This window comes from Mustela nigripes, chromosome 1, assembly GCF_022355385.1.
Source record: "Mustela nigripes isolate SB6536 chromosome 1, MUSNIG.SB6536, whole genome shotgun sequence".
Taxonomy (NCBI): domain Eukaryota; kingdom Metazoa; phylum Chordata; class Mammalia; order Carnivora; family Mustelidae; genus Mustela; species Mustela nigripes.
The window spans coordinates 223,767,597-223,795,323 of record NC_081557.1 but is presented as its reverse complement, the minus strand read 5'-3'; the positions used below and the strand labels follow the sequence as shown (position 1 = coordinate 223,795,323).

General features: G+C 36.4%; 2 protein-coding genes across 2 annotated transcripts in view; one reads left to right on the top strand and one right to left on the bottom strand.

The window, feature by feature from the left end:
* TBC1D19 (TBC1 domain family member 19) overlaps nucleotides 1-27,727 on the bottom strand; it is a 178,211-nt gene that overhangs the window by 108,248 nt on the left and 42,236 nt on the right. The gene's annotated exons all lie outside the window — the stretch shown is intronic.
* Nucleotides 15,317-24,579, top strand: LOC132008212 (TBC1 domain family member 19-like). The gene is made up of 5 exons (XM_059386648.1): nucleotides 15,317-15,343; nucleotides 17,848-17,920; nucleotides 19,180-19,225; nucleotides 23,031-23,106; nucleotides 24,459-24,579. The coding sequence occupies exons 1-5, from the start codon at nucleotides 15,317-15,319 to the stop codon at nucleotides 24,543-24,545; spliced, it is 309 nt and encodes a 102-aa protein (XP_059242631.1). The 3' UTR covers nucleotides 24,546-24,579.

The following is a 27,727-nucleotide window of genomic DNA, read 5'->3' as shown; positions in this document are numbered from 1 at the left end:
TATTTTGTTCTCTTCTTTCATTTGTTCTATGCATGTGTGTGTACAGCTGAGATATACACCTGTGTATATATATTTAATTAGGGTGGAATTAAATTGTTTTATATTTTGCTTTTTCCATTTAAAATTATATTATATACATTTTCCTATTTCATTATATTCTTTCAAAAGTAACATTTTTAAACTTTTTTTTTTTATTTGACAGACAGAGATCACAAGTAGGCAGAGAGGCAGGCAGAGAGAGAGGAGGAAGCAGGCTCCCCACTGAGCAGAGAACCTGATGCAGGGCTTGATTCCAGGACCCTGGGATCATGACCTGAGCTAAAGGCAGAGGCTTTAACCCACTGAGCCACCCAGGCGCCCCAAAAGTAACATTTTTAAGGGCCACATAACATTGTCTTTTGGAGACACCATGCTATATATATGCAAGCCTTACTGTTATTCATTTAGATTCTTTTAAATTTTTAAATATTATCATGAACATAAATTTCTGCATTTCCCCGATTCTTCCCTTTAGATAAGGTTCTAGAAATGGAATTACTAGGAAAAAGGGTGTGAATATTTTCTGAGAGGGAACAATTTTCTTTTTTTGTTTATTCAATTCATCCATCATTCCATCATTTAAAAAAAAAAAAAAAAGGTATGTACTGAGCATCTGCCAAGAGGCAAGCACTGTGCCAGAATTTGAAGATACAGTTCTGGAAGGAGACAATGATCCTGCTTCACAGAGATGGCAGAATCTAGAAGATAGTATAGACAATCCCACAATATTGTGGGAGGAGGTCTAGGAAGCCTCCTGTATGGAGGATTGAAGACAAAGAAAAGGTACCTGAGAATCTGAGATCTCAGGGTCAGAAAGACTTCCTACAGAAACCATCATGTAACCTGATACCTGAGAATATGCAGAAGTTAGCCAGAATGTGTGAGATTTGTGGGGAGGCAGTTTCAGGTAGAAGCAACAGCATGAGCAGCAGTTCTCCTACTGGAACTACTGAAGGAAGTCAACCATGATTATATAGAGTAGATGTGGTGGAAATATGCAGGGGAGTAAGGAGGGGGAGGAACAATTTGAGGACACAAGAGATAAGACTTGAGTAGTAAAGAGGAGCAAGGTAATTTATAGTTTTTATAAGCAAAAATAAGAAGTTGCAGTTGTGTCCTAAAAGTCTGGGAAGTTTTGGGTTTATAAAAAAGATTTTATTTATTTATTTAAGAAAGAAAGCATGCTTGCACTTGAGCTTGAGCAGGGTGAGCAGCAGAAGGTGGAGTGGGGGGAGAGAATCTCAAGCAGATTCCCTGCCGAGTGTGGAGTCCTATGCAGGACTTGATTATCAGACCATGAGATCAAAACTGGAGCCAAAACAAGAGTCAGACCCTTAACCAACTGAGCCATCCAGAAACCCCCTAAAAGTCTGGGAAGTTTTAAGAAATGGAGTAACAAAACAGAAGGTAGAAAGATCAATTAGGAAGAGGATGAGAATTGAAGTTATATAAAACTTTTCATTTTTATTTAGGTTACTGGATTGACAGAGAACTGCACAAATTCAACCACATAGCATATTTTGAATTTGTCTGAGCATTCCTGGAGTGGATAAAGAAACAGGCTGAATATCATCAGGTAGTACAGATTCTAAAGCCAGACTGTCTGAGTTGAAATTCCAACTCTTCCATCTACTAGTTTTGTGAAACTGGACCGATCTAAGATCCTAAGAGTAACACATCTCGCAGCCTTGTCATGAATGTTAAATGAGTAAATAATTGTAAAGCGCTAGAATGGTATGTGGCACATAATTAGAGCACTATGTGCTCACTAGTACTATTTCACAAGAAAATAGTACTTAAGGATACTGAGAATTAAGTATAAGGATAATTATACTTAATCACACACTGTATATCAGTTTCTTCAAATACGGCTTTTCTAAAAGGTGTAGCAAAGTAGTTCTCAAATTATTTTACATGGAAATAGGGTTTCACAGTCACATCAGTCTGAACAACACTGAATTAAATAAAATTAAACAGCTTCTTTATTGCAGAACATCTCAGAGCTCTTAACATGCCAAAATAAACTGTATGCAACAAAATTAAGGAGTATTGAACTAAAACCCAAAGTATAAAATAAACATCCATGAGCCCACACTTATATAATAAATAAATGGGGGGGGAGGCAACTCTTCCATGCAGAAACACCAAATAATTTCTGCACAGACTCCCACCTCACGTTGGTGGAACCTAAATGTCTCACCTTACATGTGAACCATAAATAATGACTTCCTCCAAACAGTACAGTATACAAGGGGATGGGGACCGAAAAGTGACTTTGCAGTGGAACAGCCTCACAAATACTACCCAAGGCAGTAGAGCCAGGTCAACAACAATAGTGCCAATCATGTTGACAGTATATACCCTGATGTGATATGAGGAACATAAAGGGCACTTTCTATCTGTGGTCCTCCTCCAAGAACCTCCCCCTGCAGTCTAATCATGAGAAAAACATCAGACAAATTCCAATAGGGGGATATACTACAAAATACCTGACCAGTACTTCTCAAAACTGTCAAGGTCATCAAAAATAAGAAAAGTCTGAGAAACTGTCCTAGCCAACAAGAGCCTAAGGAGATATGACAAACAAATGAATATGGTATCCTGGATGGGATCCTGGAACAGAAAAAGGAAGGTTAAAACTAAGGAAATACTCATAAAGTATGACCATAAGCTAATAGGGGAGACTAGGTGTGGAGTCTATCGACTCTATAATATCTTCTTAATTCTGTAAATCTAAAATCTAAAACTCTTATAAAAAATCAAGTCTACCAGGTGGTAGGTATTATAGAGGGCACAGATTGCATGGAGCACTGGGTGTGGTGAAAAAATAATGAATACTGTTATGCTGAAAATAAATAAATTTAATTAAAAAAATCAAGTCTATTAAAAAATCATAAAGTAAGTTGTGAAAGGAGTGAAAGGTACAGCACAGGGAATATAGTCAATGTAACCGTAATAGCAGTGTATGATGACAGATGGCAGCTATGCTTCTGGTGAACATCGTGATGTGCATAGACTCATCAAATCACTATGGGATACACCCGAAACTGTGCTCAACATCTGAAACTAATGTAACATTGTGGGTCAACTATACTTCAATAAAAATAAATACAAATAAAAGCCATGAATATTTTTTTAAATTTTTTATTTTTTATAAACATATATTTTTATCCCCAGGGGTACAGGTCTGTGAATCACCAGATTTAGACACTTCACAGCACTCACCAAAGCACATACCTTCCCCAATGTCCATAAACCCACCCCCTTCTCCCAACCCCCTGCCCCCAGCAACCCTAAGTTTGTTTTGTGAGATTAAGAGTCACTTATAGTTTGTCTCCCTCCCATTCCCATCTTGTTTCATTTATTCTTCTCCTACCCACTTAAGCCCCTATGTTGCATCACCACTTCCTCATATCAGGGAGATCATATGATAGTCGTCTTTCTCTGCTTGACTTATTTCACTAAGCATGATACGCTCTAGTTCCATCCATGTTGTCGCAAATGGCAAGATTTCATTTCTTTTGATGGCTGCATAGTATTCCATTGTGTATATATACCACATCTTCTTGATCCATTCATCTGTTGATGGACATCTAGGTTCTTTCCATAGTTTGGCTATTGTGGACATTGCTGCTATAAACATTCGGGAGCACGTGCCCCTTTGGATCACTACGTTTCTAACTTTAGGGTAAATACCCAATAGTGCAATTGCTGGGTCATAGGGCAGTTCTATTTTCAACATTTTGAGGAACCTCCATGCTGTTTTCCAGAGTGGCTGCACCAGCTTGCATTCCCACCAACAGTGTAGGAGGGTTCCCCTTTCTCCGCATCCTCGCCAGCATCTGTCATTTCCTGACTTGTTGATTTTAGCCATTCTGACTGGTGTGAGGTGATATCGCATTGTGGTTTTGATTTGTATTTCCCTGATGCCGAGTGATATGGAGCACTTTTTCATGTGTCTGTTCGCCATCTGGATGTCTTCTTTGCAGAAAGGTCTGTTCATGTCCTCTGCCCATTTCTTGATTGGATTGTTTGTTCTTTGGGTGTTGAGTTTGATAAGTTCTTTATAGATTTTGGATACTAGCCCTTTATGTGATATGTTGTTTGCAAATATCTTCTCCCATTCTGTCAGTTGTCTTTTGGTTTTGTTAACTGTTTCCTTTGCTGTGCAAAAGCTTTTGATATTGATGAAGTCCCAGTAGTTCATTTTTGCCCTTGCTTCCCTTGCCTTTGGCGATGTTCCTAGGAAGAAGTTGCGTGGCTGAGGTCGAAGAGGTTGCTGCCTGTGTTCTCCTCAAAGATTTTGATGGATTCCTTTCTCACATTGAGGTCCTTCATCCATTTTGAGTCTATTTTTGTGTGTGGTGTAAGGAAATGGTCCAGTTTCATTTTTCTGCATGTGGCTGTCCAATTTTCCCAACACCATTTGTTGAAGAGACTGTCCTTTTTCCATTGGACATTCCTTCCTGCTTTGTTGAAGATTAGTTGACCATAGAGTTGAAGGTCTATTTCTGGGCTCTCTATTCTGTTCCATTGATCTATGCGTCTGTTTTTGTGCCAGTACCATATTGTCTTGACAATGACAGCTTTGTAATAGAGCTTGAAGTCTGGAATTGTGATGCCACCAACTTTGACTTTCTTTTTCAGTAATCCTCTGGCTATTCAAGGTCTTTCTGGTTCCATATAAATTTTAGGATTATTTGTTCCATTTCTTTGAAAAAAATGGATGGGACTTTGATAGGGATTGCACTAAATGTGTAGATTACTTTAGGTAGCATAGACATTTTCACAATATTTGTTCTTCCAATCCATGAACATGGAACATTTTTCCATTTCTTTGTGTCTTCCTCAATTTCTTTCATGAGTACTTTATAGTTTTCTGAGTATAGATTCTTTACCTCTTTGGTTAGGTTTATGCCTAGGTATCTTATGGTTTTGGGTGCAATTGTAAATGGGATTGACTCCTTAATTTCTCTTTCTTCTTTCTTGTTGTTGGTGTAAAGAAATGCAACTGATTTCTGTGTGTTGATTCTATTTCGTGACACTTTACTGAATTGCTATGCAAGTTGTAGCAGATTTGGAGTGGAGTCTTTTGGGTTTTCCACATATAGTATTATATCATCTGCAAAGAGTGATAGTTTGACTTCTTTGCCAATTTGGATGCCTTTAATTCCTTTTTGTTGTCTGATTTTTGAGTACTATGTTGAATAGCAGTGGTGATAATGGACATCCCTGACGTGTTCCTGACCTTAGTGGAAAAGCTCTCGGTTTTTCTCCATTGAGAATGATATTCACGGGGGGGTTGAGCATTTTTTTATGTGTCTGTTAGCCCTTTGTTTGTCTTTTTTGGTGAACTCTTTATTCCTGTTTTCTGCCCTTTTCTTAACTGTACTATTATTCTTTTTTTTAGGTATTGAGTTTGATAAGTACTTTATAGATTTTGGATATTAGCCCTTTATCCTATATTTCATTTGCAAATATCTTGTCCCATCCCATTGGCTGCCTTTTAGTTTTGTTGATTGTTTCCTTCACTGTGCAGAAGTTTTTTTATCTTGATGAAGTTCCAGTAGTTCGTTTTTGCTTTTGTTTCCCTTGCCTCTGGAGATACATGTAGAAAGAAGTTGCTACAATCAAGGTCAAAGAAGTTGCTGCCTGTGTTCTTCTCTAGGGTTTTGATGGTTTCTTGTCTTACATTTAGGCCTTTCATCCATTTTGAGTGTATTTTTGTGTCTGGTGTAAGAAAGTGGTCCATTTACATTCTTCAGATGTTACTGTCCAGTTTTTCCAACACGAATTGTTGAAGAGACTGTCTTTTTTCCATTGGATATTCTTTCCTGTTTTGTTGAAAATTAGTTCACCATAGAGTTGTGGGTTACCATTTCTGGATTATCTATTCTGTTCCATTGATTTATGTGTTTTTGTGCCAGTACCGATTACAGATTTGTGATAGAGCTTGAAGTCCAGGATTGGAGGCCACCAGTTTTGGTTTTCTTTTTCAACACTCCTTTGACTATTCAGAGTCTTCTGTTTCCATACACATTTTAGAATTTTTTTTCTAGCTGTATAAAAAATGCTGGTGTTATTTTGATAGGGATTGCATAGAATATGTAGATTGCTTTGGATAATATAGACATTTTAACAATATTTGTTCTTCCAATCCATGAGCATGAAATGTTTTTACATTTCTTCATATCTTTAATTTCTTTCATAATTGTTCTGTAGTTTTTGGAGTACAGATCTTTTACTTCTTTGGTTAGGTTTATTCTTAGACACTTATGGGTTTTGGTGCAGTTGTAAGTGGGATTAATGCCTTGGTTTCTCTTTCTGCTGCTTCATTATTGGTGCTAGAAATTCAACAGATTTCTGTATGTTGATTTTATATATTATGACTTTGCTGAATTCCTGTGCGAGTTCTAGCAATTTTTTTGGTGGAGTCCTCAGGTTTTCTACATTGATTATCACATCATCTGCAAAGAGTAAATGTTTGACTTCTTTCTTCCCAATTGGATGCCTTTTATTTCTTTTTGTTGTCTGATTGCTGAGGCTAGGTCTTCTAGTACTGTGTTGAACAACAGTGGTGAGAATGGACATCCCTCTCATGCTCCTTACTTTAGGCAGAAAGCTCTCAGTTTGTCCTCATTGAGGATGGTATTAGCTGTGTTTCTTTCATATGTGGCCTTTGTGGTGTTGAGGTATATTCCTTCTATCCCTACTATCTTGATGGTTCTTATCAAGAAAGGATGCTGTATTTTGCCAAATGTGTTTTCTGTATTTTTTGAGAGGATCATATGGTTCTTAAACTTCCTTTTATTTATGTGATGTGTCACATTAATTGATTTGCAAATACTGAACCACCTTTGCAGCCCAGGAATACAGCCCATTTGCTCATGGTAAATAATCCTGTTAGTATACTCTTGAATTCAGTTAACTAGTCTCTTGTTAATTGAATTCAAGAGTACATTAACAGGATGATGATGATGATGATTTTGCATCCATGTTTATCAGGGATATTGGTCGATAAGTCTCCTTTTTTAGTGGGGTCTTTGTCTGGTTTGGGGAACAAGGTAATACTGGCCTCATAGAATGAGTTTTCAAGTTTTCCTTCCTTTTCTATTATTACTATTTTTTTAAATAACTTCAGAAGAAGAGGTATTAATTCTTTTTTAACTATGTGGTAGAATTCCTGTGGGAAGGCATTTGGCCCTGGACTCTGGTTTGTTGGGAAATCTTTTTTTTTTTTTTTAATTATTATTATTTTTTTATTTGACAGATGGAGATCACAAGCAGACAGAGAGGCAGGCAGAGAGAGAGAGGGAAGCAGGCTCCCCTCTGAGCAGAGAGCCTGATGTGGGGCTCGATCCCAGGACCCTGGGATCATGACCTGAGCCGAAGGCAGAGGCTTTAACCCACTGAGCCACCCAGGTGCCCCAGTTGGGAAATCTTTTATTGCTGATTCAGTTACTTTGCTGATTATGGATGTGTTCAGGTTTCTATTTCTTCCTGCTTCAATTTTTGTAGTTTATCCAAATAATTTATTCATGTCTTCCAGATTACCCAATTTGTTGGTATATAATTGCTCATTCTCTTATAATTGTTTGCATTTCTTTGGTATTGGTTGTAATCTCTCTTCTTATATTTGTGATTTTATTTATTTGGGTTCTTTCTTTTTTCTTTTTTTAAGTCTGGCTTGTGGTTTGTCAATTTTGTTAATTCTTTCAAGGAACCAGCTCCTAGTTTCATTTATCTATTCTCTTTCTCTCTCTATTTAAATTTCTGTATCACTATTTCTGTTCTAATCTTAATGATTACTCTTCTTTGGCTGATATTAGGCTTTATTTGCTGTTCTCTCTCCAGCTCCTTTAGGTGTAAGATTAGGTTGTATATTTGAGACTTTCCTTGATTCTTGAGGAAGGCCTGTATTGCTATATAATTACCACTTATGACTGCCTTTACTAATACCATTGTATTACCTATGAAGTCACTGTTTGTGTAGATTGTCTGTGTTTCTTTCTAATATTTGTTGCTTTTGGTCTCTGTTTCCTGCTCCAAAGGTTTTGGACTGTCATGTTTTCATTTTCATTTACTTCCATGTATTTTTTAATTTCTTTTTTTCCTGGTTAACCCATTCATTCTTTAGTAGGATGTTTTTTGACCTCCGTGTATTTGTGGTCTTTCCAAATTTTCTATGACTTCAAGTTTTATAGCGTTGTGGTCTGAAAATATGCATGAAATAATCTCAGTCTTTTTATACTGGTTGAGGCCTGATTTGTGACCCAGTATGTGATCTTGTTTTTTATTGATTCTGACACCCATGTTCTTTGATTGGAGCATTTAGTCCATTTACATTCAGAGTAATTATTGATAGGTATGAATTTAATACCATTGTATTACCTATGAAGTCACTGTTTGTGTAGATTGTCTGTGTTTCTTTCTAATATTTGTTGCTTTTGGTCTCTGTTTCCTGCTCAAAGCATCCCCTTAATATTTCTTGCAAAGCTGGTTTAGTGTTCATGAACTCCTTTAGTTTTTGCTTGTCTTGGAAACTCTATCTCTCCTTCCATTCTGAATGACAGCCTTGTTGGATATAGTATTCTTGGCTGCACAGTTTTCCCATTTACCATGTTGAATATCATTCCATTTCTTTCTGGCCTGTCAAGTTTCTGTGGACAGGTCTGCTACTAACATTGTGTGTCTGCCCTTGTAGGTTATGGACCTTTTGTCCCTAGCTGCTTTCAGAATTCTCTCTTTATCTTTGTATTTTCCAAGTTTCACTATGATATGTCTTGGTGTTGACCTGTTTTTGTTGATTTTGAGGGGGCTTCTGTATGCCTCTTGGACTTGAATGCCTGTTTCCTTCCCTAGATTGGGAAGTTTTCAGCTATAATTTATTCAAACAAATCTTCTGCCCCTTTCCCCTTCTCTTCTTCTTCTGAAACTCCTATGATATGGATATTACTGTGCTTTGTGGAATCACTAAGTTCCCTAAGTCTGTATTCAGGATCTAATAGGTTTTTTTCCCCCCTCTTCTTTTCACCTTCATTATTTTCCATAATTTTATCTTCTGTATCACCTGTTTATTCCTCTGTTTCTTCTATCCTTGTTATGATTACGTCCAATCAGTTTTGCATCTAGTTATAGTATTTTTTAGTTCAACTTGACTAGCTTTTAGGTCTTTTATCTCCTCAGCAAGGGTTTCTCTGATGTCTTTTATGCTTCTTTCAAGCCTGGTTAGAATTGCTAGTATTCTTATGAGTGTTGTTCTAAATTCTTATTCAGGTATATTGCTTATATTTGTTTTGAGCAATACTTTGGCTGTGATTTCTTCTTGATCTTTCTTTTGGGGAGAATTTCTCCATTTTGTCATTATGTCCAGATTATGTCTTTTGCATATTATGAAAGCTTGTTATGTTTCCTGCTCCTGAGAGTACGGTATTAAGAAGGGGGTCATACACTGTCCAGGGCCTGGCACTTCAGGAAGTTTTTCTGTGTGCACTCTGCTTTTGTGTTTTGGTTTCTCTTTCCCACAGGTCAGTCCTCTGCAGAGTTCCTCCTTGCTTGCTATGAGGGGTCTTTGGACTTTTAACTAGGTGTGCTTTGATTTGTTTGTTAAGATAAGCCTGAAAACAAACAAACAAACCCTGATGTAAGAAAAGAGAAAAGGAAAAGGAGGAACAACAAACAAGCAGACAAAATACTATAAGCCTGATTCCAAAGAAAAAGAAAGAAGAAAAAAAGATTAGGAAGAAAAAAGAAAAAAACAGCCTGATCCAAAAAATGAGAAAAGGAAACAAAGCAACATACAAACAAATGAACAAAACCTGTAAACCTGATTCCAAAGAAAAAGGGGGAGGGGGGGAAAAAAAAAGTCTGGTCCTATTTCCACCAGAACTGAAACTGATGCTTTTGAACACTCTATGCTCTTTTGATTTGGTACTTGCAAAGAGCCTGTGTTGGTCCTCTGGGGGAGAGACTCACTGCATTGGCTCGCAGTCAGACCTGCCCTGGTAAAGATGCCCCTCCCAGGCACAGGGGGCTGAGGTTTGCTGTAAGCGACTCCAGCCTCCACCAGGGGCACTGTGTTTCTCTTTGAAGTCTGATAGTGCTGGTGGGCAGGGTGGGGTGTGGTGGGGAAAATGGCATCACCCTGCTCTTTCTTCCCCAGAGAGGGGAATTCAGGGGTGAGATTATTCAGAAGGCCCTCATAGAAAGGAAAACAATCTGCCCTCCCCACCCCTGAGGTCCCAGGCTTCTGTCAGATTCCTGCTCAATCTGTCTGTGCCCAAGCCATTGTTCTCCTATGTTTTATCTATGGAGTGTGGCTGGGATTCAAAACTCCAAGTCTTAAAGGAGGAGAGCCTCACGGCACTGTGCCTGACACTTCTCTGTCTCAGAAAAGCAGTTGCAGGGCCACACTGGTGCCTGGAGTCTATGGTGAAGCACCGCGAAAAACTGTGATCAAGTTATCTGCCTTCTAAGTGAGCCTCTGTCCCAGCTTGTTCAACAGCTACTCAGTGGCACCTGGTGGGCCTTTTGTCCTTGGAGAGGCAAGGGACCCTTTTCCAAATGTACTCCAGGAAGGACCATGTTCTCTCCCAGTGCGACCTAAGGAATCCCCACCCACAGCATCTTGCAGGAACCCTACCTGCTGTTCTCCTCCCCTCTCTCTCTGACTTATCTCTGTGTAAAGGGCTCTCTTCCCTCTATGGTACAGTGGCTTTTCTCTTCCCCAATTCGCATCTCTGAACCTTGCATCTCCCTCTAATTGTACAGATTATTTTCTTAATCTTATGATCAGTTTCCTAGTTGTTCAAAATGATTTGATGTTGGCCCAGCTGTGTTTGAGGGATGAAGAAAGTCCAGGGTTTCCTTGTTTCTCAGCCATCTCAAGTCTTGCCCTAGTTTAGAGTTTCTAAGTTAGTGTTTCTAAGCTAGAAAAACCACTTGGAGAAGAGTTTTATTAAATGGTTAGCTGACCTAGAAGAACTCTGTAGCTTCATTTAATCCTGAAATTCTGTGAGTCTTCAGACACAGAAAGATGAAGTCTAGGATTTGCATGAAGGCATAGTGAGAAGTGGAGAGGATGGGGCCTCTTTAAAGGGAGTTAAAAGATCCTTGCAACCACCTTTTTAGACATACTAGGCCCTGGTTGTACTTCATGGAATATTTAGTCTCAGGTTACCTCCCAGCTTCTTGGACTCAGCCACAACATCAGCCACTTTCCTTCTCATTTTCTTTACTTACCAAGTTTAGAAATTTAAGATTGCTAGTGGCTAATGCTTGGATTAAGATTATTCTGGTAGAAGTAGAAAGAAACTGAATTCATGTGTGTGTGTCAGGGGCAGGGACGGTCATGTGTTTTTAGAGTACAGAATGGTGGAGGATGTCAGAAATGTCAACATAAATAAATGGGTGACGAATATATGCAGGGTAATGTACATGCTTGCTGGATCTCATGTATATATATATGTGTACACACACACACACACACACGTATATATATATATATACTTTAAGATTTTATTTATTTGACAGAGAGAGAGAGAGTACAAATGGTGCGGGGGGGTGGTTGTGGGCAGAGGGAGAGGGAGAAGCAGGATCCATGCTGAGCAGAGAGCTTGGGGGACAGGGGCTTAATCCCAGGACTCTGGGATCATGACCTGAGCTGAAAGCAGAAGCTTAACCAACTGAACCACCCAGCCACCCCTGGATTTTATTTTTTATCATATTTTTACTAGCTCTTATAGTGAGTTATAGGTGTTTTGTTTAAAGAAAATGTTAAATTTTGTTGTAAATGTTTAAAAAACCTCTATCTCTAGTTACTCCCTCCCTGCTAGTCTTTTACATTCAGTCCATTGTCATCTGGATAGCTCATATTTTATAACACAACTTTAATTTTCACTGGAATTCCCAACTAAAAATAACTTTGAAAAATTTTTTATTTAAGATTCACAATAACCTAGTTTAGGTATTACTTTCCCTGTTAAAAAAGTAAGGAACACTGAGATACAGAGAGGTTAAATGACTTGATCTAGTTGAGAGATAATTCAAGGTCTTCTGATGCCAAATCCTATCCTCATTTAGTCCCAAATAGTTTTAAAATTGTGCTTTGTTATACCCAAGGACTCAGAAAATGTCCTATTTATTTAAAAATTCTTAATTTGAAAAGTATATTAAGAAACACCACTCTTTCAAATGCATTGTTACTATACTAAATACTTCATAATCCACTGTTGTGCTTCCAAATTAACTTGTCTCTAGATAAGTCCCAGGAAAAAAACCTGTTCCTTTCATCCTCTTCATATATTAGAGACACTTATAGATGTGTCATCAATGAGCAAGGATATAATTCTGCACTGGTCTTTCAAAATATTTGGATTTTGCAGATGTGCACTCATGGTTCATTGTGCAGGTGAGGATATTACTTCAGGTAGTAGGTAGAGTGAAGGTACAGCTGCTCAACAGAGTCTCCCTTCATGGTATACTGCCACAATGTGGGACTAGTGAGCCAGTGACACGTCATATAATAGTAATATCATGATATGTGTAGTTCTGCAATCATAAGCATAAGAAGCTCTGCATCTGATTTTTGTATTTATGAAAACTAGTATCAGTGATTTGTTTTCTTTTTTAAAAGATTTATTTATTTATTTAGAGAGTGATTGGGAGGAGAGGCTGAGGGAAAGGGAGAGAAAGAATCTCAAATAGACTCCAAGCTGAATGTGGGGACTGACACAGGGCTCAGTCCCACAACCCTGAGATCATGACCTGAGCTGAAATCAAGAGTTGGATGCTTAACCGACTGAGCCACCGAGGCGCCCCTTTAGTGATTTGTGTTCAAAATAATTATTTCCAAGTACTCTTCTTTTGAGTTCCTGTAGCAGTTTAATTTGGGAATGTGCTGAGATTGCCAAGAAGGCTATTAAAAGTGCAACCATTTATCTCTGTGTATTAAGACTATTTATGTTGAGCAACCAAAAAAAAATACAAAACAAACTGGATATTGAAGCTAAATCTACACATTTCTAACATAATTATACCTTAGCAATGAGAGAATACTCATTTTCATTGTCTATTAGTATCACTTTCAATGTGTTTCATATAGGAGGGTTTTTTTTTATAGTGAGGTTTTTAATTGGGTTCAGATTTCATTTGAAAAAATTGTTATGCTGCTAAAACATGTTTGAAAACTGCCTTACCATGTTGTCTTCCTGTCACTGGCCTGCTTTTGATTTTCAAATTTGTCAATTTTTTTTTTTTTTCAGAGTGTGAGTGGGGGTATGAGGCAGAGAGAGAGGGAGAGAGAGAATCTCAAGCAGGCTCCATGCTCAGTGCAGAGCCTGATATATGGGGCTCAATCCAATGACCCTGGGATCATGACCTGAGTTGAAATCAAGAGTTGGATGCCCGGGTGCCTGGGTGGCTCAGTGGGTTAAGCCTCTACCTTCGGCTCAGGTCATGATCCCAGGGGCCTGGGATCGAGTCCTGCATAGGGCTCTCTGCTCAGCAGGGAGCCTGCTTCTCCTCATCTCTCTCTCTGTCTGTCTCTCTGCCTATTTGTGATCTCTCTCTCTGTCAAATAAATAAATAAAATCTTTAAAAAAAAAAAAAAAAGAGAGTTGGATGCCCAACCAACTGAACTGCCCAGGCACCCCAAATTTCTCAAGATTTTTATAATTATGTTGATTATGAATTTGGTTTGCCTTTGATTAAAAAATATATCTAAAAGGTCTAGCAATCTTAAAATACTGAAAATGTTTAGAAGGAGTAACCATTTTTTTCTCTTAAAATTCTTTTAATTTTGCTGCCTTAGAGTCATTTCCAAATAAACACTTGTAAAAGAAAGCCTATTTCCTTTTGCTTTGATATTTTTGAATAATGAGCAAGGTTTTGCAGCTCTTAAAATCCTAGGGATAACAGACTGGAAACCAGTCTCCTTAATTAAAAATAACTTTTATAAAGTTCCTTGTTTATTTGGGAGAAAACTGGATAAAAAGGATAGAATGTGATTTGATCAATATAATTTTGCCAAGCAACAGTTAATACTGAGTTAATACTTGAGATACAAAAATGAAATCATGGTCCTTTGAATTTAAGAGTCAAAAAGAAAAATAGGTAGGCTGAAAATTACAATATAATCTGATGAGTGCTGTAACAGAAGAATGAACTGTACTATCTTTGTGGGGAAGTGATAGGAACAAATTGATAAAGGAGGTGGTATTTTGAGAGATGTCTTAGAAACTAGTAGGTATTTGTCAGGGTGGTGAGGGAGCACTTGCATCTGAAGAGCAACATGAACAAAAGCCTGGAAACCTTAAAATATGTAACAGTTGGGGGATAATGTTGAATGTAGTTCACTATGACTAGAGGCAGGGTGTCTTGGGGAGAGAAAGTGTGAAAAAAGAGAAGATGTTGTTAGTTTGGTGGAAGAGCAGCTGATGAATTTGGGGAGATAAACTGGTCTATATTGTGAAGGACCAAGTGTGCCCTGTTGAAAAATTTAGATTTCTTGTTTATGCTATGGAGATTTGCAGTTAAGAAAGCCTTATGTTGGGCGCCTGAGTGGCTCAGTGGGTTAAGCCGCTGCCTTCGGCTCAGGTCATGATCTCGGGGTCCTGGGATCGAGTCCCACATCGGGCTCTCTGCTCAGTGGGGAGCCTGCTTCCCTCTATCTCCCTCTCTGCCTGCCTCTCCGTCTGCTTGTGATCTCTCTCTGTCAAATAAATAAATAAAATCTTTAAAAAAAAAAAAAAGCCTTATGTTCTTATGTTTAGGAAGAAAATGGCAGAGGATAGATTAATAAATGGAGAAATTTGTTCATTTATTCAATAAACATTTATTGATAACCTACTGTGTGAAAGTAACTATTCTAAGAACTTGAGCTATTACAGTGAACAGAAAGACAAAGATATCTGTTTTAGTGGAGCTTATCACTTATAATTTAGGATGACAGACAATATACCAATAAATATAGTAAGTACATTAATCATATGACATATAAGGAGATAATAAATATTAGGAAAGAAGGTAGACTAAGGGAGTGTAAAAATGCCAGGTGGGGAGTAACTGCAATTTGAATGAAGTGGCAAGACATGGTTGGAAGCTGTTACAGTGGTCCAAATGAGAAATGATGAGGACTTAGGCTTAAGTGTGGGACTTTAGAATGAAGAGAAGGAATAAATTGGGAGACATATTTTTCTTTTTCTTTTTTGACGCTTTTTATCCTAAAATAAAACACAGAAACTATATAATACAAACTTATAATGTAATCAGTTATAAGATGAATGAACTTGTAACAACCACTCTGGTAAAAAAAAAATGAAACTTTGCCAGCCACACAGATCCCTCAGTTTGCTCCACCCCATCACAATCACAAACTCCTCTCTCCCAAGCAATCTCATCTTTGTGGTAATCACTTTCCTGAATTTACCAAATGTAGATCCCTCACATGAAGACACTCTAACTTGGTCTTGCCCATTTAAAAAGTTTAAACTTTTTTTTTACTTTTAAACTTTTTTTTTTGAAGATTTAGTTTGTTTATTTATTTATTTGAGATTGAGAGGGCTTGTGTGAGCCAGAGGAGGAGCCGAGGGGAAGGAGAAGGAAGGGAAAAGAATCTCAAGCTGACTGAACGTGAAGCCTGGCATGGGATGAGTGAATCCTATGACTCTGAGATCATGACCTGAGCCAAACCAAGAGTCAGTTGTTTAACCGACTGAGCCACCCAGGCATGCCTAAAGAAGTTTATTTTGATATCTTTTTAAATCTATAGGTTTTCTCCTTCCCTTTGTTTTCCATATACTTTATGAGCTGAAGAGCAGAGACAGTTGACCTCTAAAAGATTTTATTTATTTGAGAGAGAGACAGTGAGAGCATGAGTGAGGAGAAGGGCAGAGAGAGAAGCAGACTCCCCGTGGAGCTGGGAGCCTGATGCGGGACTCAATGGGAGCCGAAGGCAGTTGTCCAACCAACTGAGCCACCCAGGCATCCCGACATTTGACCTTTAGGACAACTTGTTATTGTGGATTTTTCTGATTGTACCCTCATGGTGCAGCTTAACATGGTCCTCTGTCCTTTGTATGACTTGTAAATTGACAGCTGTACTAGGGGCTTGATCAGACTGAGGTGTCATTCCTTTGGCCATTACTATTAGCAGTGGAATGTTTGTTAAGTTTATTAAGAAGCACATAATGTCTGGTTGTCTTTTGCATTATTAACAGCTGTTTCTGCCCAATGCCTAGAATTAGTAATTTATTGATATTCATTACATCTGTTTTAGTTATTATCTGGAATACTTTTATCAAGAGACATTTCCCCTTATCTATTATTTAGTTATCCTGTGATGCAGTTTCTATAGGAAAGATAAGATACATGCCTTTTCCTTGATTTTTTGATTTTCAAGGTAATACATTGGTTCTCTGTCATCCTCAGTTTTTATTACTCTATCAGTATTTTCTCCTCAGTATAGCCTTGTCTGGAAAGGGGTGCTGGTTGGCCAGTGTCAAGAATTCATAGGTCCTAGGCTGCCACAGTCTTTTCAGACCTCATCTGCTTTATTCACTTAGGCAAAAACCCCTCTCAGTTTTAGCTCCTGTTCTAAAATTGGCCTTTGATATGTTCCAGTGAAAACAGTGTTGGCTATTTTGGGGTCTTGCTGTTTTCACATCCATCACATATCCCACTGCTTCCTTCTGCTTTTTCTTGCACAAATGCTAATACCATACAGGTCTGTAGCTGTTGGTTTGTCCCCAACTGTTTGTATTTTAAGTTTTATCATGAAGTTTTGTAAATATTTTCCATGGGATTTGGGTTTTCCTATTGAGTTGCTTGGTCTGTTTTTATGTGGAAATCAGGGAGATTAAAAAACAAACAAACAAAAAACCAAAACCAAAAACCCACCCAAACCAAAAAATAACTCACTGCTTCCAATGCCATCTTCCCAGAAAGGGGTTGAATCTTTGTGGAGTTAGAGTGGAATCAAGAATAACTGAAATTTCTGACTTAGAAGATCTGGTGCATGGTGATTTCATAGATGAGGATTAAGAAATAGAAGAGAAGGAACAAATTATGAGTGGAAGATAAGATCAGTTTTTGATTTCTTAGGTTTAAAATGCTTATTGTGAATTATCCTAATATTAATACCTTCTTAAGGAATAGACTTTTAGAATTTGATAAAAAGAACTAGGTAAAAGAGCAACGCTTTGAAAATAATCAAAGACATTATAAATGGGAGAAATTACTACTTTTTGTTAAAATTACAGTGTGAAAAACCAACAGAATAGGAAGCATGCACTTGAAGATAAAGGAGACATTAGTGAACTAATAGTTTTATGTGCTTTCCATAAATATGCATAGCAAATGAAGGTGTGCATTGAGCAAGACATTTACATTGAGGAAGACACTTTTTGAAGGTCTATATATAAGGGAGGCAACTGGGTTTTTGGTCATTAGGTATAAATGCTACTGTATATGTTTGATATAATATTAAGAGAATTTATAAAATCTGAGTATTTTTCCTATTAGAAAAAATAGATGTTAATTATTCACAAAGGTAAAAATCCTAGGTAAAAATGTTAAGTATTAGACTGCAGTGTACCATTCCAGATACTGTATTTTAAGAGTAGGTGGAAAAAGTTTTCTCTCTTAAGAGCTATTCTAGATAATTCTAAAGTGCTCTGGCTTCAAAAATGAACTTTAAAAATTGTATGCACATTTAGACACTTCTTTTTAAAAATTTTCCTTCATATCAAACAATGGCTTCCTTTTGACCTCTGTCTTTTCCTTTCTTCTTTTTCTTCTTTCTAAAATTAGGCCAGTCTTCAGAGACCTGAGATTAAACTTCAGTCACTAAAAGAAGATATTAAGGAATTCTTTAAAATATCAGGTTTGTAAGTTGCTCCCCCACCCTAATTCTTTAAGGCAAAATAAGAAAATACTTTATTTGGAGGGAATATTTTATCCTTAAACTTCTAATTACTTATTCAAAATTGTGAAACAGTGGCTGGATAGGTTTCTGTTTGAGGAGAATTAGAACTTTCAGATATTTCAATAAAATGCTGCAAAAATCCAGGAACGCTGTGGGAATCACTGCATTAAAGTAATCAGTTTTGAATGCTGCTTATTATTTCCTGATAAAAATACATCCTGAATGTATGAAGAGACTCCCCCGCTAAGTACTTCCTCTTTACTTTTTTTTTTTTTTTTTTTTTAAGATTTTACTTATTCATTTGACAGACAGAGATCACAAATAGGCAGAGAGGCAGGCAGAGAGAGAGGAAGGGAAGCTCCTCCAGGACCCTGGAATTACAACCTAAGCCAAAACAGAGGCTTTAACCCACTGAGCCACCCAGGCGCCCCATGCCCTCTCTTATTTTCATTTGTGGCTTCTTTTTCTTCTATACTTCTTTCCCTTCTATACTTTTTCCCCCCTCCTCTTTTCTATTCTTTCAAAGAAATGAAAATCCTGATTTCTTTTAGAACAAGAAAAAGTTCCCTATTCTAACCTTTGCACATGGAAATTGAGATGTTAAGTGGTTTACTTACCCAGAAAAGTTCTAATTAGCAGCCAAGCTCACTGGTCTGATGGTACCTCATAGTAATGTTTGTTTTTTTTAATTTTTTCATTTATTTGCAGCGTAACAGTATTCATTGTTTTTGCACCACACCCAGTGCTCCATACAATCCGTGCCCTCTCCAATACCCATAGTAATGTTTTTGTTCTTCGGGAGTTTATTGACTAGTTAGTTGTAACTAATTGCTTATGATCTATCTTTGTCAAGGGCCTGGCTATTTCTTGCCCTTCCCTTGGTACATTCCTGATAGACTGGTAGTACAGTAGCCATTTCTCTTTTGGTATTCATTGGGTACCTTAGCAATGGAAGAAGGATTTCTCCCATCTTGAGAATATGGTGCAATAGTTTTACCTAAAAAATAGTGTCATACTGATAATTTTGTACTCAGTATTTGCCAACAGAGTGAATGTATAGGAAATAATTCCTTAATAACACACAGCAATTGGCAATTGATAAAGTTCTTCCACAAATGAATATAATGTTAGAGTCTTAGTGAGATAAATTTAATTATGTTGTATGCTTATTTTTAAAACTAATATGTTCATATATTTTATTCTTTTTTTAAAAATAGGTTGGGAGAAGAAACTTCAGAATGCTGTTTATAGTGAACTGAGTGTGTGAGTTTTTCCTACGTATTTTGAGATACTGTTATGTTTAGCTGTATTTACTTTGTAAGTAATGAATATAGTATTGCTATGTACACTCATTATATTGTTATTTTTCATTAGTATGTATATAACATTTCATGTAAGTTAATACATTTAAAAATCAAAGTCTTGCCTGAGAATGAATAATTAATAAGTGTTGTTTTTTACACCAATATTTTTATATTAACAATTCATTTATCTAGTATAGTAAGGGAATTAAGCTAATATTTCAGATAACTGAAGCTTATCAATATTCTTTTTATTATTGCCATTTTGGATATTACCCTTTTTCTATCTTTATAAAGCAACCATTCTAAATATAAAATATAATTAACTTCCCTTTTTTTTTTTTTCAAAATTGGTGTTATTAGGAAAAATCAATGTTTTTGTTAATGTGGACTTGCCCTCAGAGTGTGTATATAACTATTTGTTATTATAAAGAATAAAGTTCTAGAGTTAGCTTTTATAGTTTATTCAATATCCCATTATTCATCACTTATTCATTGAGCACCTACCATGTGCTAGCACTGTGCTAGGCACTTGGAATATATTATAGAACAAGAAATCGATTCCTACATTCATGGAGTTTATAGTCTAATTGAGTTCTTATGTCTTTTTCTTTTCTTTTTTTTTTTTACTGCTATCAATGCGCTTATGTCTCTAGCATTCCCTAGATTCTAACACTTCTGTTTATAATTGCCCCTTCTAATCTTCTGTTAACTAGGAAACAAGATAACCCAGTTTATCAAGATTGTTTTTAAAAATAAAGAGACTCAGATGAAGGACTGTGGACCTGTGCTTAAACCCACATTTAAAAAACTAGTATTTACTTCTTTACTTATCACCATTTTCCCAACAGATTTACAAATTCTTAAATAATACTGTATTTAAGTGCTATCTGTTAATGGAAGTTGACTGTGACCATACCCCTGGTACTAGTCACCAAGGAGTAGATGTTTATCATGATAAGTAAGGTCTTAAGTGTACAGTATGTATAGAGATGGCACAGGTTACTTAAACTAATATAGTTTATATATACAGTTTATAATTTAGTTTATAGTTTAATATAGAACATAGTGATTTATCTCTGCCTATTACACAGAAAGCTTGTAACTTTGTCTTTATGTCCAGTATTGGTGGAATAAAAGCATCTGGTTCTGTGTAATTACAAACAGTGAATTCTCATCTGAGGAGATATTACTGGTGATTGCTATTTTTGTCTAATCCATTCCTGAAAATTGTTCTGTGAGTGAACAGTGAGTGCCTTTTTACTTGATGGGAAGGACAATATTTCATTCATTGTCTTATTTTCAGTATCCTAATAGACATTAAATAAATATTTTTAATAAGTTGTTGGGATTTTTGAAGGAGTAAGTAATACCTTTTTTACTCGGGTTCTGCAGAAATTGAGAAATAACATAAAACATAAAGGCAAATGGGTGATCAAAATTATACTTTTATTACTGGTGAAGACTAGATAAGAGGACGTAGCTTAATGCAAAAGCAAAATGAGTCCTTTAACTGAACTCCAAAATTAAATAGACTTACTTTCTAGTTAAATAACATTGGTGAGCATGGTCAGTTTATTATTCCAAAATTTAAAAGTTGGATAAGGCACTATACCTCTTCTGTGGTATAACAAGTAAAGCCCTAGAGAGAAGCCAAGAATGTTACAGTAATGGAGCTCTTTTCACAGGGAAGGACATAGACAGGGTGGAGAAGTGTTTCCACTAACATAAATCAGAAGAATAAAGTGGACTTAGTATATTGTGTTGCATTTTTCATTGGCAGAAATCATTAGATGGACAAGTGAAGAATGCAAAAAATAGAGTAGAAGAATTCACTAGGTTAAGTAAAAAAAATATGCTCTTACCTAATAAAGGTGTAAACACATGAACTATACAGATGATACATGAAAATTGTTAACTTCATTTTAGAAAACATAACAAAGATTTTTGTCCAATTCTTGTTTAAAAGAGAGAGAAAAAATTTTGTATTCTATTATTTACCTGAAACTTTAATTGTAGGCTAGGTTAGTTCTTCCCACTTCATATTGACTACTTAATTGGAGCGCCTGGGTTCAGTCTGTTAAGTGACTGACTCTTGGTTTTGCCTCAGGTCATGATCTTGGGATCATGGGGTCAAGCTTATTTAATTATTGTTGTGTTAATAGTTAATATTTAATAGGTAATTTACATGATTAAATGATATTTATGTAAGCGCTGTGCTAAGCACTTTAAATATATTGCCTTATGGAATGTTATCTTCACAACAACTCTGTGATTGTGGAATTTTTTATTACAACCATTTTACAGAAGAGAAAACTGAGACTTAGTTTTTTTTTCATTTGAATGGGGAAAGATGATTTATTTAGGTACATGGAGTATAGATTTTAGTGGAAAAAACAATTATCTAGAAATAATTAGTTAGTGAAACTGTTTTAGAGATTGGATTGAACAAGTTGCTTTTTCTATTCCAGATGTGTTTCCTTTGGACGTTTGAGCTTTTTACTCTTAAGTCCTGGGATAAGTATAATTAAGCTTGGTAGATCATAAACACTTTATGTGTTGGTGTCCCACTTTGGATGAGACATTTCTTGAAAATTCAGTGTATGGTTTTTGAGTATTGGAACATGGTTGCTTTGCTGTAGGTACAAGTGTTAAGACTAATTTTGATAGGAGTTATTTGTTCCTATGAAAGAGACTGGAATCTCTAAATAAATGTTGAACTGTTATGTTTTCCCATTGTGCTTTCTGTGATTTCATGTAACTCTGTGTCTCAATCATTATATTCCAACCATTCTGGCTTTTTCTGATTTTTAAACATTCTAAATGTTCCTAACTCAGGGTCTTGCCTGAAATGTTCTTGCCTGGAATGTTCTTCCCCTAGATCTTTGTATGGGTTGGCTCCTTCTCACTTATGTCTTAGTTCAAGTATTAGCTCCCATAGACACCTTTCCTTCCAAATCACTTGTCTCATTACCCCACTCTCATTTTCTCATGGCATGTATTACTACCTGATATTGTTCCATCAATTTGTTTCTTTTTATAATTATTGACTGTCTTTCTTCACTAGAATGTTGGGTATATGAGAACAGGGGATATTGTCTCAATTGCCACTGTATACTTAGTACCTAGAATGGCTCAAATATTTGTTGAATAATTGTTTTCTTAATAAAAACAAGATATTTTGAATTTGAATATAAAGTTACATAGAAAACAGAAAGAATCCATAAGACATTAACATTTTTAAATTCTATTAAATATGTGGAGTATATATTAGAACATGGCTCATTTGAAAGATAGTATTTATATTATTATTTCAACTATGTAAAAAATATATAATCATATTGAAAAGGAAATTGGGAGAAATGAAAACAGTTGATATGTTAGCAAGTTCATGGATTTTTATTCAGCCTTAAAAAATTCCTCTAAATGTTAACAATATTTTTATGCTAAAAGTAACAGCTCTGACAATTTTTACATGAGCATTTACAAAGCTCAGTGATTTTAAAATTACCTCAAATTATGAATTCAGATTATTGTGCAATTCAACTTTTTTTAACAAGTGATTAAATTTCTAATCTAAAATTACAATACTAGTAGGATAAGAACACTTTGTTATGTTGTTGTGCCTTCTATAAACAGAAAATATTGCTAACAGATATTCTGGTTCACTTATGACATGGACCACAGAGGTAAGTAATTTCTAACAAAGAAAATTAATTATTTATCAAGGTAATGCACAATATTTAGCAGGCTCTTTTTGTCCATAGGTTTCCTTTACCTAGTCACCCTGCTGCACCTCCTGAACATCTGAAAGAACCTTTGGTTTACATGAGGAAAGCACAGGTTGGCTATCGTTCATTTCAATTTTATTTTCCATGCCAAGTTGTATAATACAGAATGGAAGATCCTTATGGACATCAGGAGTATATATTATCTATTGTATAGTAGCCTGGGTAGGACCCACTCCGGCAATCTGAATAGTATTTACATGCTCTTCCTTTTTACTCTCAGTAACCAAGAAGCACACAGTTATCCTGAAAATGTTGAGTAGGAGGAGAAAAAATAATGTACCATACTGGCCTAAAATTGTAAATGTGATAAAAGTATTATGTGACCATTTATTTCTCATGCTCTTTGATAGTAAAAGAATGAGATGGGAATGAACTGATTCACTTTTCCTTTGAAATATTGGCTTTTGAAGCCAGTGATACTGATACTGTATTTGAAATTGGTTTGTCTCACAGCAGGCTTGCTATTTACTAACTGTATTCTGTCACAGAACTCAAATGAACCTGCTGAAACAACTAAAATTCACTTTAAAAATGAAATTTTACACAGAAAACTGTAAAGAACTGTTAAAATAGAAACACGTTCTGTCACATGCCCTTGACCTCTAGACTGTTTTTCACTTCAGCAGGGCCTCGTGCACCTGCCTATGAAGTAGCCTATGAGGTAGCCTCTGAGGTAGCCTCTGCGAGCCTTCCTCAAAGCACTGAGTGTGACTCTCTGCCACTGCCAAGGTGTTTAATGGGCACCACAAAGTGGACCTTTCTCGATCATAGTCTCAGAAATTATCATGAAAAGTTTAAAATATATCCCAAAGAACTTCCATGAACCCATCACTCAACCTCAGTTATCACAGTGGTTCGTTTTGCTCCTGGGAAATAATCTGCTGCTTTGAATTATCATCATTCAAGCATTGGATGTGTGGCAGCTCTTTTATTTATCAACTTTTATTTTCATTTAAAAAGCTCTCAAAATCAGATGGTTAAAGGAAGCAATAACATGAAGATATTTGAGGAAATATGTAATATATTCTTATCTCTGGGTGGCACCCTTAGGTCTAGCAATCAGACAGTATTATTGATATGTCATAAAGCATAATCATTAAATGATACATGTGTGATAAGATAGTTTGCTCTTTTGTTATAAAGATATAAACTCAAAAAAGTAAAAAGGTTGGGTATGAATATTTTTTTGGTGAAATTTGAAAATTTCCAAAGGGAACCAGTTTTAGCATATTAAGTGTGAGAAAGAAGTTGCTAAAGTTATTTTCCTATCATGATGGAAAAGAAGCAGTAGAGAGGTAAATAATAGGTCCATTCTTCAAGCCCACTGCAGTTGCTGAGAACACATATGATGGGTAAGTATATGTATTGTGTATATATTATGCTACTCCTCTCTTTTCTTCCCAGACTTACCCACTAACTCAGGGGCTGGTACACCATAGCCCCTGGGCCAGATCTTCCCTGCAGCCCGTTTTTGTACAGCTGGCAAGCTAAGACTCTTTTCTTTTACGTTTTCAACTGGCTGAAAAGCCCGCAGAATAATAATATCTGTGACCCATGAAAATTATAGGAATTAATAAAATATATTTTATTGGAAAATAGTCTTGTTCATTTATTTACACATTGTCAGTGGGTGCTTTCACACAACAATGTCAGAGTTTAGTCGTTGCATAGATCCCTTATGACCTGCAAAGTCTAAAATGTTTGCCACTTGTCTTTTTACAGGAACCTTGTCAATCCCCGTACCACATTTTTCATTCTTTAAGGGCAGGGATTGTGTTTTTTAATTCTTGGCATCCAGTACAGTGCTTAGCCCATGGAACACGATTTATTGAAATAATTGATTCTTTAACTGTAGTCACACTAAATATGTCCTCTACCAGTTAGTGTCTGCCTATCTTTTATTTGTTCTCGCAGAGTCATCTAGTTCTTAAGCTCCCTGTTGTATTAGGCAGTTCTCTCCTCTTTGCACAAAAGCTCATTAGTCTGAATGGCGTAAGTACCACTCCGTCAGTGTGCCCCCTTGCACCTCATCGCCTCTTGGCCTGTTTGACTTCTATTCTGTCTGCCTTTCCAGTCCTCAGCCAATGGCTCCTTCTGTCATCTGCTTTCTTCTCCCTAACTGTGGAATTACTTAGGAAAGTCACATGAATTGTGTATTTACCATCAGTTTAGTTCTAAATCCATTTATTTGTCCTCGAGTGGATTCATTTTGCTGCCTGTCAATTATTTTATTATTCATCATGCCTTACCTGCTTTCCGGTTAGATTTTCCCAGAATTTTTCATGCTGGTGTAGCCCCTAATTCTACTTCTATCTCATTTTAAATGTTTAAATGCTTTTAATATTTGCCACTTAGTTTATTAAGAGCATTCAGGTCATCTCATTCAGATTTCCACAGCTTCCCTCTTCTGTGCCGCCACATCTTTTTTGCCTCTAATCCTCTATAATCAACTATCTACTGTACATTTCTTCTGTGAGGTCAAAATCAACATGTCTAAAACTGAATTTATTACATTGTTCCTAAAATGAGCATCTCTTCCTGACCTTCTATTTCTATTAATTTATCGTTACTATAGTAATTTAGACTTGAAATATCTTTGATCTCTGTTTTCTATATCCAAATAGTCATTAAGTTCGACAGATTATTTCTTCCCATAGTCTTATAGCCTCTCCTTCCTTTTTATCATCAAGACCATTACCATGGTGGTCACAGTGATGATGAGGAGGACTACTGCCTTTTATTGAGTGCTAGCTTTGTTTCAAACATTAATTCACATCCTTGTCTTATTCTTACACCTCCTGATTTTCAACTTGTCTCCCTCCCTCTCATCATATATACTCTTACTACAATTAATTTTAGGTACAAGCAGGTGAAACCTTATAATGTACCTCACTGCCTTCTCCCAAATGTTCAGTGACTACCAATGCCTAACAAGTTGCCACTCCAAAGCTCAACATTTAAGAATTTTACTGTTTGTCCCTAGCTTCCCCTTCCACTTTATCAATCTCTACTGTCTTATAACTGTTCTGTGTGCCCTTCCAAGTGAATCATTTTGCCTTTTCCTCTTGCATCTTTTAACACTTTCCTCATTTCGTTTTCTTGTCCCAGAAAGCTCTTTCTGCCTGATTAGCATTATGAAAAACCATCTAATTTGTGAGAGTCAACTCAGAGGACATTCTTCTCTGTGATAGTCCCATTGAAAAGGACCTCTCCCTCTTTTGGACTCTTGTAGCACACTATCATTTTACAGTTCTTATCACAAATTCTGTTCTGTTAGAGCAATTTCTGTGTACATCTTTTTGGCTTTTGTTATAAGCCTCTTGGAAGCAGTAACAACTTAAAAACATTTTTGTTTACCCATTACATCTAGCATACTGACTTTTAAGTAGCAAGAACTTGGGAAGTTTATGTGAAATTAATAGTAAAGGTGCTTGTCATCTCTTCTACCAATTATTGTGATATTCATTTAAAAGATCTTTACTGAATGCCTGCTAAAAGACACTATTATGTGCTAAGAAGATTCAGAAATAAACTAGATATAAGGCACTTGGGTGGCACAGTCAGTTAAGCATCCAAATCTTGGTTTCAGTTCAAGTCATGATCTTAGGGTTGTGAGATTGAGCCCCATGCTTTGCTCCATGCTCAGTGTGGAGTCTGCTTAGGTTCCCCTCTCCGCCTCCATCTGCCCTTCCCCTCAGCTTGCTCTCCGTCTCTCCCTCTTTTTCTCTAATGAATAAATAAATCTTAAAAGAAAGAAAGAAATTAAATAAAGATTCTGCCTATGGGTAACTCATGGTTTAATCATTGAAAGAAGACGTGGGCATAAATAGTTGGAGTGTAAGGTAGGAAGTACTATGTGCTATGGGGGAGCTGGCTAAAACATTCTGTAGGAGTGCTAGGGAGGACCTGGGCATAGGTGGTTCCTTATTAAGTTGTTCTTTACAATCAAAAAGAACTTTAAAAAAAATAAGTATTTCCTTCTAATTTTATTCATTAAACAAGTCAGCAGAAAATATATTGGAACTGGTGCCTGGAAAAATTTGATTTTTTTCCTATTAAAGTTTCATGAGTTATTTGAACTTTACTCTGGTCTTAATTGTGTCTTCAGAGTTGGATGTAAATCAACTTTCTACAGGTTTAGGCAAGCTAGATTGGTGTTCAGTTTTCTGGGTTGATGAGGGAAAGAGGTTTCTTACAGTGCATCAGCATTTCCCAGAGTGTTTTCTACTGAATACTAGCCCTGAGAGATGCTCCACAAAAAAGGGTTCCATGGACAAATGAGTTTGGAAATTGAGGCCCATACCACCTTCCTTTTAGTGAACACAGTTTAATTAATTAATTGATTGATTGATTAAAAATTCATGGCTTTAAGCCTTTCTCAAGAAACAAGAAAGGTCTCAGGTACACAACCTAACCCTACACCTAAAGGAGCTGGAGAAAGAACAAGAAAGAAACCCTAAGCCCAGCAGGAGAGAGAAATCATAAATATCGGAGCAGAAATCAATGAAATAGAAACCAAAAAAACAATAGAACAAATCAACGAAACTAGGAGCTGGTTCTTTGAAAGAATTAATAAAATTGATAAACCCCTGGCCAGACTTATCAAAAAGAAAAGAGAAAGGACCCAAATAAATAAAATCATGAGTGAAAGAGGAGAGATCACAACTAACACC

Coding starts and splice junctions, on each gene's coding strand:
- LOC132008212 (XM_059386648.1), top strand. CDS start 15,317: ATGAATGAACTTGTAACAACCACTCTG. Junction 15,344..17,847: donor AACTTGTAACAACCACTCTG/GTAAAAAAAAAA, acceptor TTCTAAAATTAG/GCCAGTCTTCAGAGACCTGA. Junction 17,921..19,179: donor GGAATTCTTTAAAATATCAG/GTTTGTAAGTTG, acceptor TTTTAAAAATAG/GTTGGGAGAAGAAACTTCAG.